This window comes from Egretta garzetta, unplaced genomic scaffold, assembly GCF_000687185.1.
Source record: "Egretta garzetta isolate BGI_Z169 unplaced genomic scaffold, ASM68718v1 scaffold260, whole genome shotgun sequence".
Lineage (NCBI taxonomy): Eukaryota > Metazoa > Chordata > Aves > Pelecaniformes > Ardeidae > Egretta > Egretta garzetta.
This window is the reverse complement of record NW_009258662.1, coordinates 611,068-623,861: the sequence shown is the minus strand read 5'-3', so window position 1 is coordinate 623,861 and position 12,794 is coordinate 611,068. Positions and strand designations below refer to the sequence as shown.

The 12,794-nt window shown below is 41.4% G+C and overlaps 1 protein-coding gene across 1 annotated transcript in view; it reads left to right on the top strand.

Annotated features, from left to right (window-relative positions):
• The window catches only part of LRGUK (leucine rich repeats and guanylate kinase domain containing), a 57,733-nt gene that overhangs the window by 25,822 nt on the left and 19,117 nt on the right, over positions 1-12,794 (top strand). Inside the window, exons 13-15 of the mRNA XM_035903888.1 lie at positions 1,108-1,221; positions 7,549-7,750; positions 8,842-8,955. Of these exons, the coding sequence (XP_035759781.1) occupies positions 1,108-1,221; positions 7,549-7,750; positions 8,842-8,955 (430 nt within the window). The remainder of the gene's footprint in view (positions 1-1,107; positions 1,222-7,548; positions 7,751-8,841; positions 8,956-12,794) is intronic.

The following is a 12,794-nucleotide window of genomic DNA, read 5'->3' as shown; positions in this document are numbered from 1 at the left end:
CCTACACCCCGAGTGAACTCAACTTTTCTGTCTGGTTCTGATTTTTATTTTTTTTTAATATTTAGTTTGTGTCTGTGTGTGCATTCTATTCACTCACAGTTATGTGGCTTAAGTTCATACTCGGAAACCACAAATTTGTTGTATATTTATGCTCTCTTTTCTCCTGTATGCGTATATCAAAACCATTAAATGGGCATAATGGTCAGCTGGAATCTTTAAACAGTAGTATAATGTAGAAATAAATTTATTTTCCTATGCAAGTATCTATTGTGTGTGTAGGAAAGAAAAAAAATAGCTGCCATCTTTTGGGGTTTTTAATTTTATTTTTTTTTCTTTTTTCAAAACCTTCCAGCAACCCTGCAGGGAATGCAGTCTTTTAAAGTTTAGCAAATTCACCCTGAGGGCATTGTGTTTCTCTCTGAAGGCAGTGTGCCTCCAGCTACTGTCTCTGATGCCTTTTGCTGCCTGCAATAAAACTTTGGCTTGAAAAGCCACAACTGAGCTCATTATTTGTACATACACAAACAGGGGAGCCAACAGAGTCTTAAGCAACTGATTTGGTCCTTAATGATAACTCTCAGTAATCAAGTAGTTTAATTTTAAAAGGATCTAATCTGCTTGCATCTCTCTAGACGTACTACTGGGAACCAAAGTTTCAGTTGTCAGGTTTTAACTTTGAAATTTCTTGGCCAATTATACGTTCTCCTTGCAGATTTGTTTCTGTCCTCTCTTTTCTTTGACATCGTCTATTTTATACGGCACGGCCATATGGTTTGATGTAATGTCAAAAGAAGGATGCCCCTTGCTTTAGATCTTGCTTTCTTTACAGTGGCAATGAATAACCAATGAAAGCTGTAACCTGTCAGCAGCTTGTTTTCAAGACACTGGTGGGTTTTTATCTATGAACAATGGAGAAGCCCATACCCTGCAGGACTGGCTATGTGCTCTTCCCTGCAAATTTTGTGCTACCATTGGCCTCGTTAGCATTGATGATTTAGGCAGGGAGACTTTGTAGGGAGAGAAAGCAAGGAAGTCCAAAGTGGTTCTGCTCTTTAAAGGAAGATAAAATATTTCTTTTGTCATTATACTTGCTGTTTTGAATTTCAGGGGAAGTTTATAGCAACCTTTAACTACAGTGGCTATTACTACGGACTTGGAAGAGACACTGTAGAGTCAATTGCCAGAGAGGGTCTTGCAACCTGTGTTCACTTAGAAATAGAGGTAAGGATTGCTTATTACCCAAACATTTTTGAATGAGTTGTTCTGTGAGAACCGTCCTGGGGAGGACTTAATGCAGTTTGATTAAGGTTTGTTTCAACTGCCTAGACGTAGCCACTTACTGATGCAAGAGACATCCTACAGCCTTCTTCCCAGCCTACAGCTGCTGCTGATACATTTGAACTAGTTGTGTGGGCTGCATTACAGCCACTGGAGAGAGAGTTCTTTGGTCAGACGAACAGCATTTTTAACTCCCCTGCCTGTATCAAGTAGCACTCTATATGTAAACCACACCGCTCCCTTTATAGACACCCACATTTAGTCAGATGGATCCTTCTGCTGGCTCCTTAAAATTTCCTGGCCTGTTTTTTTCAGTCTTCAGCAGCCTCATCTCCCCACCACATCCCCAGTACTTTCCATTACACCATCCTCAGCTTTTCAACCACGTCCTTTCCACCCATCTGCAGCTTGTAGTGGGACTAGTCTAGAGCTGCATGCCTACTGATCACCCCTGAAAGAATGCCATGCTTCTCCTCTGCTGATGAAGCAATGGAGGGGGTGTGCAGGCCTGAGGCAACACTTTGGGCAGAACTATTAAAAGATGCAATCTCTCTGAGAGATTACTGTCTCTGAGGTTTGTCAAGTGCACATGCACAGATGGCAGGATCTCAGAAGTCTTTCTGCGTTAAGAAACTAGGTCGCAAACAAAGTGTCAAAACCTATCTATTGGAATCCCAAAAGAATAAATTTTTAGCTAATTTTCTAATTATATACTTCTCATTATCTTCGCTCAAGATTTACTAGCTAGGGGTTGAGGTGAGAAAAAGGAAAGGCATGCTCCATTTCCTTCCATTTCTACAAAATAAGTTCCGTCTATATGAGTTTCCAAAATGAAAGACTCTACAGAGTGCCCACGGTGTGATGCTGAGAGTTGCTGGGTTTTACTGTGTTCATAGGGCTCAGCTCTACCTCTGGGGGATTACTACAAGGTAACAGGCACTGCTACAGTCCATGGTAGGTGGGGGAAAAAATAGTAGGTGTAAAAGGAAATGTAGGAGACTGCAGTGCTAACGTAGGATCTGAAGTTGTGCATCCAGAGTTAGGGGATAGACTAGGGAGACTTGAGCAAAAATCGATACTAAATTGAATTAATGTTAGGATTATTATTTTGTCTGTGAAACTGGTGATCAAAAAACTAGTTTTCAGTTAAGAACCTTAGTGTTCATAAGGAGTTTTAGTTCCCTTTGGCCCAAAGAAATCTGTACGCATTTACTGGCTTGCATGTAAACGTAGAAATAACAGAATAGCAGCATGTCAGCGCTAAAAAATCAGTAGCTCCTTGCTCAAATGGTCCACAATTTAATGCTGCAATCCTGTTCTTAAGTGCCTGTTACTTGGCTGATGTTAAACAGCAAATTAATAACTTCATCTCGGTGTAGTTCCATTTCCTCTTTTTCCTCGGTCTTGTGAGAACTGTGAATCACCCTCAGCCTCCACTGATTGCAGTAGGCATTGAGCGTGTTTGTTGTCTTGCCAGACAGAGCCTAAATTTCCAAAGGAAGAAAAATAGGAGAAGACTAAATATGATGGAATGGGGTGCCTTTTAAAGCTGTCAATTCTTCACAAAGTAGATGTGTTGTCAAATAATTTAGGAGAAAGAACTTAATGGAACATCATGTTTATTCATAAGGAGGTTAACCCAGCGACATAGGCAGTGACCATAACTTTTACTGGATATTACCGAAGCAACTGTCATGGACAGACAGCTAAGAAACTCCTTTGTCACTGAAGTTTCAAGATCACGTAGTAATTATGCACAGTCTTGTATGACTGTGGGCTCTGCTAGCAGATGAGAAACAATAATGGTGAGTTATGTATCCGAATAGAAGTTATTGAAGTCCGTTATCTTCTGCGAGGCTCATAACAAAAGTGATTTAGCACTATTAAAAGAAATTTTAATTATGGTCTGTGGGCTGAGACTAAAAATTTAGAGCTGTTCACTCCCTTTAATCTAGAGTATATCTTTCACTGATAAAGGAGACTGACACAAATTTGAAAAGTTAAATCTTGCTGACTCTACACTTCCAGTTAGTGAAGGTGCTGCAGTTCTGACACACAGTTATAAGTTGGAGTAAGTGCGTTCACAGAATCACAGAATCACAGAATGGCAAGGGTTGGAAGGGACCTCGGGATACCATCCAGTCCAATCCCCCTGCTCAAGCAGGCTCACCCAGAGCAGGGTGCACAGGAAAAGACCAGGTTGGGTGGGGCTCTGAGCAACCTGATCTAGTTAGAATCATAGAATCATAGAATGTTTTGGGTTGGAAGGGACCCCTAGAGGACATCTAGTCCAACCCCCCTGCAGGAGCAGTTAGCGGTGTCCCTGCTCACTGCAGGGGGGTTGGACTAGATGACCACTAGGGGTCCCTTCCAACCTAAAACATTCTATGACATCAGCCAGGTGGGGGTTGAATATCTCCAGAGAAGGAGACTCCACAGCCCCCCTGGGCAGCCTATGCCAGGGCTTGGTCACCCTCAAAGTCAAGAAGTTCTTCCTCATATTTAACTGAAACCTCTTCTGTTTCAGGGCTTTCCCTTTGCTTGTGTAGCCACCAATACCTGCAGAGCAATGGAAGGAGCTGCACGGTCCAACCAAGGGCGTGTGGTGGCAGAGGGGCTGATGGGTTTCATTATGCTTTCAGAAATATAAGCACACCTTTTCTCCCACCAAAGACCACTCTCTATTGCACTTGTTGCTGGTTATCCAGTCATTCAGGCTGGGGAGTCAAAGGAAGTAGGATCTAATACTTATCACATCTTCTCTATAACCCTGTGCTGTTAACTGAAAAAAAAAAAAAATGAGGTACTTCAGCTATGTTAAATGAATTGACGTCTTCAACTCAAGGAGTCCTTTCTTGACCTCATTTGCAAATTCAGGAAACTCAAATTTTAGTCCTTTTGTTATTTTCCAAATATCTCTTTGGATTCAAACTGTCAACTCTTGTATTCTCCCATTCTTTATTTTAAGGTCACTTTTCTTATACTATCTTCATTTCATATGAGACAGTCACTCATCCTGTTGTCTCTGTACAGCAAATTTATTGGGCACACCAGAAGCTTTCTGTATCTCTTCCTTTTTTCTCCTCCCTGCTCACCCCAGACTGTTGACAGGCTGCCTTCCTATTCCTACAGAGTTCGGGGACATACAAATCATTTGTTACGTTATTTCTTGATCAGAAGGTGAACCCATTCACAGTGCAACTTCAGACGAGGAGGGTGTTACTGGGCTGGAATGCGGGTCTGCTTTCTGTTGGTTTTCCAATTTTGGAATAATTACAGGCCTAGCTGAAAGTCGGTGGTCACATAGCTGGGTGCAGAGATTTCTGTGCCCCAAATTCTCCCCTTTAGTTTTCACCAAAATAAATAGAATTTTCCCCAGAATCACCCCCTGAAATTTTTAGAAGGGATCAAAGTACTGTTCCATACTTAGAATGCTGCAACCAGGAAAAAAAAAAAATCTAGTACGTGTTCAGCCTATTATTGGGTTTTGCATTATTTTGCTTGTATTTGGCTGTATTTTAGAATTATTCTGGAGAACCCCAGCTTTAAGGATGTGACGGTCAGTTCTGATGAAGTAATGAACAGCGCTCAGATTTGACATATTAGTCCCTCCCTGTTCCTACCCACTTCAGTGCCTCAATGACAAGGAAGTAGCCTTCCCTGTGTTTACTACAGTGGAATAATGTGCATGGTCTCGTTTAACTTTGGGTAATTTGTTCATCACCAGACACTACACTGATTGTTGGCTGGTTTAGGTGTTTTTTTTTTTCCCCACAATTATCATTAAATACCCAAAATGATCATTTTTATATATAAGATCATATATGTATATGACCAGATATATAGAAGTAAAGCCAAGAATTTATTGTTAGCATGATGGAAATTTTAACTAATTCAAGAATCATCCTTAGTCTAGGTCTAATTATTACAGAAAAAAGAAGAAGAATAATGCATTTAGAATACTTATATACAGAAAAAAAATTATTAATAATAATATTAAAATTGAAACACATGCTTCTTGGTTTTTATCTGTTTTGCTGGTGTTATGCTCACCCTTTCACTGCTCCTTTGGGTTCTAAGGTTAGTGGTTTCCCTCTGGCATCATCATTGGTGGGGGGATGTGCTCCCCAGCTCCGCTGCCCTTCTCTGGACACGCTCCAGCCCCCCCAGGTCCTTCGGGGAGGGAGGGGCCCAACCCTGACCCCAGCAGTCGGGGGGCGGCCCCCCCAGTGTCCAGCACAGGGGCACGGTCCCTGCCCTGCTCCTGCTGGCCACACCACTCCTGAGACAAGAATTCATTATACCTTATACATTATTATACATTATATATATATTATATATTATATTATACATTATATGGTGCCCTTTATGTACGTTAGATACTCTTTCTTCTTGTTGCCCCTAAAACCAGCTTTTTCCAGCTCCAGGCCTTCCTTTTTTAACTGACCAGTAACAAGATGTTCATAGTTGTGAGGTGTCTAGTGTCAAGACTGTGATCCATCTCTTATCAACTCATGCCTGTAGACGTCTCCACTGTGCCCTGCGTTTCCATTTCTCAAGGTTTTTGCTGCCATTCCAGGACTGTATTTATCTGCGCAATGTGATTGTGTTGAGTCATAAACATCTCATTCTACCTGGAACAAGGTAGTAACTGCTTGTTACTGCTATCCATATAAAACTACGGTTGTACCACAGAAAGATAAACAAAAGTAAAACAGTTAGGTATAGCCACCTGGTCAACAAGAGAAATTGCTGTCACGGCCAAACCAAGTTAAAACAAAGTTACAGCCAAGTCAAGAAAAGTTCAGAGCAAGCAGGGCAAGCCTCAGGCCTTGAAAACTCAGTACAAATCTTATGGCAATGGCAATACCATATTGCAGGGCTACATGGTTACGATATTCTGGTTTATATGTAGATAGAATGAGAGGGAAGAGAAAAGATTCTTCGAAGTATGAGTCGGTGCAAAGGAGAGCTATCGGAAATTCAGGGTTGGTACCATGACCTGCATCATTTAATAAGACTTTGTTTTGGTGGACCTGTCTGGTTACGTGCAGACAGGTCTCCTTTTTCAGATCTAGCTGAAATGATTATAGATGTTTGCGGTCCTCAGCTGTCAGTTAGCGCCAGCCAGAGCCGTTGGCCTTGTGGCAGAGTTGACACAAGGCTCATGTAAATGTTTCCTTGTCTGCCTACTAAAAGTCCTATTCAAGATAGTTTATTGCTGATAAAAATGTTTGAGGTTAAGACAGCTGACTATAGCGTAACGGATGTGCACATCGCATCTCTGCTGGGGAGTTGTGCTTATACCCAGTTTGGGGAGGGGGTAACGTTGCAAGGAAAATAAATACTCCTGTATCTCGATGAAGTTGCGCACGTTCACTTAGAAAAATAGCTGAGGAGAAAATTGTCAGGTTGTTCATAGTGGAAAGCTAAGGGCCAAGGTGGTGATACAGATAAGTTGTGCTGTGTGTCCGTAAAATAGTGTGAGCCAGTGATCCACACATTCAGAATGAGTAGGTCCTGATGGAATCAAAAGGATGGAAAAGAAGGAGAAGCCAGTAACTGGTGGGTGTGAGAACTATGATGCTTTAAATCGCTGTGGAATTTGACTAGAAGGGTTCTTTCAAAAGTATGTTTAGAATAAAGTTCTACTATTCTTATAATGCTTTTCACATGTTTTCACCTTGAACTTGCCTGTTTTGTAAAGCTGGATGCTTGACAGGCTGGGAGAGTTGGGGGTGTTCAGCCTGGAGAAGAGGAGGCAGTGGGAAGACCTGATTGTGGCCGGTCAGGGCTTAAAGGGGGCCCAGAGGAAAAGGGGGGACAAGCTTTTTAGTAGGGCCAGCTGTGACAGGACAAGGGGGGATGGCTTTAAACTGAAGCAGGGGAGGGTTAGACTGGATCTAAGGAAGAAATTCTTTGCAGTGAGGGTGGTGAAACCCTGGCAGGGGTTGCCCAGAGAGGTGATGGAGGCCCCATCCCTGGGAACATTCCAGGCCAGGTTGGCCGGGGCTGTGAGCAACCTGATGTGGTTCAAGGTGTCCCTGCTCCTGCAGGGGGGTTGGGCTGGGTGACCTCTAGGGGTCCCTTCCAACCCAAAACATTCTATGATTCTATGCTAGATCTTGAGACCTGTGGGTTGGATACAGGTTTCCAGTACTACTCGGACAGCAATTTGTGATACGTACAGAGTTGTCCTAAACTCAGCTCCAAGTTCAGTAACACTCAGTTTCAGGAACAAAACATTGCATTTCTCTGCTTAATTTAAAGGGTGTACGTAGCTTGAAAAATACCTACTTTAAACCCAGATATATCCTGTTAGTACCAATGGACAAAGAAAAATATGAGGGACATCTGCGGAGGAAAGGATTATTCAGCAGGCCCGAGATTGAAGAGGCAGTCTCCAGAGTGGACATGTACATCAAAATAAGTCAGGATTTTCCTGGATACTTTGATGCAGTAATCAACACGGGTAAGTTATCTCTTTCATAGTATAAATCTGACTTCTCATGTCACACCGATAGGTGGACTGAATCTGCTATGCAAACAAAGCCACTGGCAAATATTAAACTAAGGATGGCAAATGATTTGGTGTTCAGCACACCAGTTTAATCTATTTATTTGACTTTCCCAGTTAATTCTTGTCCCATGATTTGGTGTTCAGCACACCAGTTTAATCTATTTGACTTTCCCAGTTAATTCTTGTCCCACGAATCCAAAAGCTCTGGAGATCTGTCAGGACTGAATTACTCTGCTATGTCCAAGTTGTGCTTTAAGCCCATCTAGAAAGCGAACCAACTCTTGAGCTCAGCAGCACACTTGTTGAGTATTGTCTCCCATGAGAATCTTAAACTGATCTGTGCTAATTGTCCGTTGGTTTCTGGGCAGAGTTCAGAGGTGCTTTTGATCTAGCAGACCCGATTATCTCTGGGCAGGATAGGCTTTTTTAAGTGTCGAAATGACAGCTGATGTGCATGTCTCGCTGTAAAGAGGCTGCTGCAAAGCTTTTCCTTGTAGGACTCTTAGGCTTAGTAACTTGCTCAAGTCCCCCAGCTTGAAACAAGGAATGTGAGGGTGGTAGAAATGTCATTAAAACAAATGTTTGCTTCTTGATATTTAGGATTTGAGGATAGCGGGTAGTGGAGAAGAATCCTTTTCTAGTTTGTCCTGTGCCTGCCCTTTTGTGGAGGCGATTTTTGTGGTTCACCACAGTGATGGTGAAATATGTCATTGTGGTACAAAATACTGTATTTGTAGTTATTGTCCATAAGCATATGGAGCTTACAATCTAAATAGAGCATTAAAGAAATAAAACACAGTAAACCAAACTGCAGAAGGAGAATATTTAGGTGAGTGCAGAAACTGAGATGGATTTTGGATTATTTTCTTAAATGTGCTATTTATGAAGATGAAGTTTTTTCTCCCAAAGAGATGAGCTGGATGAGTTAAGAACGCATTTTTGTGTCAGACTTCTGTGCTTTGTACCTTCGTACTGATTAAAGCTTGGTTTTTTTCATTATGTATCCTTTCTCTCCACCCTGAAATGCATAACCCTTTCTGCAGATGAGCCGGAGGAGGCATTCACAGAGCTGAGTTTCCTCGTAAAGGCATACCTGGGTTTGGAGCCACCTGCGGTTTTTGATAACATTTGGGACTTGAATAGCAGAGCAGGAGCAGGTACTGTGTCTGGGCACGTGCTACTACTGTTTTTATCAGTAGAGTATTCCTACTTAGTTGTTCCAAGAACTGAAAACTGTGAATGATGCAACCTGTGAGACTGCTTGTCTCTGAAAACTCTGCGTGCTTCCCTGTAATGAGTCTCCTGGGCTGATTCCTCCCCGGGATCTGAATCTTTAATGGAGATCTTTCCAGGTACTTTACATCACTCTGTGCCCTGAGGCAATAATATGCAGAAAGTGAGTTGCCTGACTCTTCTGAGGATGCTTTTGGCCTGAGGATCTCCCATACATTCCAGATGAATCACAAGCAAGATAAGTGTCCGTGGCTGAGAGCTTTGTGCCTATCAAACTGTTGAGCAACAAGAAAATGGCATGGCATAGAGACCTTACTTTACTCCCTTCCCCAGGTTAGCCAGAAGCATGAAGACGTATACGGAAAGGGGGGTAGTAAGATGAGTGAAGGCAACGTATAAACTCACTCCAAGTGCTTTTGGGGCTGCCCACTGCAGGGTAAACACAGGTGATCAGTAGTGTGTTCAACAGAAGCCTTTTAGCCTTTGAATGACTAAGGCTGGAGCCTCATGATCACTTCCAGTTAATTACATGGTTTAGTGGTGGGATGGCAGGGTCAGGTTAACGGTTGGACTTGATCATCTTAAAGGTCTTTTCCAACCTAAACAATTCTATGATTCTATTTTAGGTTGGACATTAGGAAAAAAATTTTCACCAAAAAGGCTGTCAAGCACTGGAAGGGGCTGCGCAGGGAAGCAGTTGAGTCCCTATCCCTGGGGGGATTTAAAAGCCAGGGAGACGAGGTGCTTAGGGACAGGGTTTAGTGGTGAGATGGCAGGGTTAGGTTAACGGTTAGGCTTGATGATCTTAAAGGTCTTTTCCAACCTAAACGATTCTATGATTCCAATCGAAGTGCATTCTGCTGCAAAAAGTGGTCATGCCCAACTTACCTCTCCTGCCAATGCGTTTCTAGTCTGCTCGTTGCTCTCATTCTTCTGATTGTGCAGTCATTTGTAATCTGGATCAGGAAATGGTTCCATCCAAAAACTAACCTAGGGAAAAAACCCACCAACTTTCAGACAGATCGATTCCTTGATTAAACGCATCACGCAGCTATAGAATTGGCTCAAGGAGGGAAGAAGCTTCATGGAGCCAAGAGCTTCATGGCTGCCTGTGGAGGAAGGAAGGAGGACTACTCTTGTCAGAGGCAGCATAACTAAGGTCAGCTTAACATATTGTGAGTACTCAGCTGTAACCCTTGAATTTATTCCAGACAGGGCAGATTACCAGCTGGGATGAAAACAGAATATGAGCTGTAAGGTACTGGAGAAAAAGAAATAAGAAACAGACATTATGGCAGTAAGATGTTGCACAACGTGGACCAACAAGAAGCTCATTTATGTGAACTCCTTCCTCTAACTCCAAAAGCCTCCATGGTTTATGGCTGTCTTGGTTAGATCCGCTGCAACAAGAGGGTTAATGAGTTTCCTAAGTAACACAGAGCCAATATTCATCACCTTCTGTGTGGCTCAGAAGGCTGCAAATAAAAGCTGAAGAGAGCGCAAAAATATCTGAAATGTTAATGAAGGGTGGTGTAAAATTCATCAGTTCATCATTTCAAGTCATTTTGTATCCTGAAAGAATTAATAAATACTGATTTCCCCGTGGACAAGAAAAAAGCTTCCACACGTATTGTGGCATCTCAGTGCTACAGCAGTGGGGACCTTTCTGAAGAATCTTATTTAATCTTAAAGTATGTGGATTTTATTTTCATTTCCAGAGTTTCCATGTTTGTTTGAAGTGAGAAGGAAGACTTCTTTGCCTTATTTACTATAATATTATTACTTATTTGTCTTAAAAACACTGGAGACATTTTGTCCTGAGAGGCAACAAACCCCAGCAAACCCTGACTAGATTAGCAGGAAAGAAGTAAAAGGGGGAGGATTAAAGATAAAAGATTTTTATATAATCATGGTATCTTTGAAGAAATATATGTATCTGAAGTTCCTTTAAAGGACTTTGTTTGTATTCCTCAGCAGGTCTGAGTTCTTTCAGTGAGTGGCTTGTGACTAGTTGCAGAAACTTCATTAATAGTACTAGATTTTGGTAATTCTGCTGTCCATAAAGTAACTTTTAAATTTACTATGCACCATTAAATTCATTTAGAGCTTCATTTATAGGTGTTTAAATAAATTTAACTATCCTATTTCTAGAGATCAGCTCTTCTTATGGACTGTGTGAAATAATTTATTTTTAAAAAGTTGCCCCAAGGTTGTATTTAATATGGACATTTTTAGTAAGATAGTAGCAGGGGGAAGATTGGTTGTGTGAGATTATGATAGGCTGTTAATTCTTTTTTTTAATGAACTGCTGTGCAAGATCTTTTGCTCGTGTATAGAGTAAAAATACTGGGAGAAAATAGATAAGTTCTTTTTAAAAACTTTTTATAGCAGAAGTATAATACATTTCAGAGCTGATATTGCTTTGTACTTGCATTAGCAGCTTTCATCCACGGAACTCGGTACTTTACAACTATTAATTATATCTCACAGCAGCCCTGTGGAGTCTGTGCTACTCTTTCTTTGTATTTTACAAATGAGGAAAGGGACATTTATGTCGAAGACTGATTATTTGTGATGGTGGGCGCCAGAAATCCCACTGAAGGTTTGGCAGTGTAAGCTCTGCCCCTCTGAAGGTTGGGCTCTATACTTAGTCTCAAAGTGAGTAGTTTACTGTGCCTGAAACAGAACCCACCAACCTCAACTCTCATCTCCTCTGTTCTTAACGCCAGATCTTCTGGTAGCTATGAACCAGCAGTATATAATGGCTATGCTGAGAGTCATCTCAGCAGAAAGGGTTGTCAGGCTCTGGAATGGGCTGCCCAGGGAGGTGGTCGAGTCCCCGTCCCTGGAGGTATTTAAAAGAAGGATAGATGAGGTGCTTAGGGACAGGGTTTAGTGGTGGGATGGCAGGGTTAGGTTAATGGTTGGACTTCATGATCTTAAAGGGGTTTTCCAACCTAGACGATTCTATTCTATTCTGTGATCTGATGACTGTTGAAGCTTTTTTACAAAGGCATATACTAAGAAAAATAACCGTATTTAGTATATGAACGTGCAGACGGATGGGATGACTCTTTGCCTTTCATCCGCCACCTTTGTGTGTGACTTCTTAGGTTGTGAGCTCTTGTGCTTTGATATGACACACCGTACGATTAAACCTATCTTATGTGTGGATTTCTGCAAAGACTGCCATGTACCAATATTTATAAGAATTTTTATGTGACTTAATTTCATATTTAGATACCATTTTATAGACAGGATAGATCCCAGTTTACAGATTTTTTCAAATTTGAAAAAAAAATGTTTTTGGAAAAACCAAGTTAGTTGTGTCTTCAGTTTTCTGGCTTACAGTCATGTTTGAATCATAGAATCATAAAATCATTTCATTTAGGTTGAAAAAGACCTTTAAGATCATCAAGTCCAACCATTACAATACAGCAGTAGTGCAAGTCTTTGGATTTCTATTCACAGAAATTCAGATAAATAACAGAAGAAAAGGTGCCCTGCTCCAACTCCCCGTCACATTCTAAGAGCTCTGAGAAGGTTAAAAACTTCTAAGTAGGTAGACTGTAATTAGCTTAGAGGTCATAATGGTGGTGCGTACCAGAGCATCCATAACAAAATAGCTCATTTAACACAGTTAAGCACCGCTTCCTAGTCCATTAATGTAAAGGTGGGGGGTTTTTTTAGATTTTTTCATAACTTTCATTTGCCTAACTATTCAGGGGGGATAGATTTCACAGAATCACAGAATGGCAAGGGT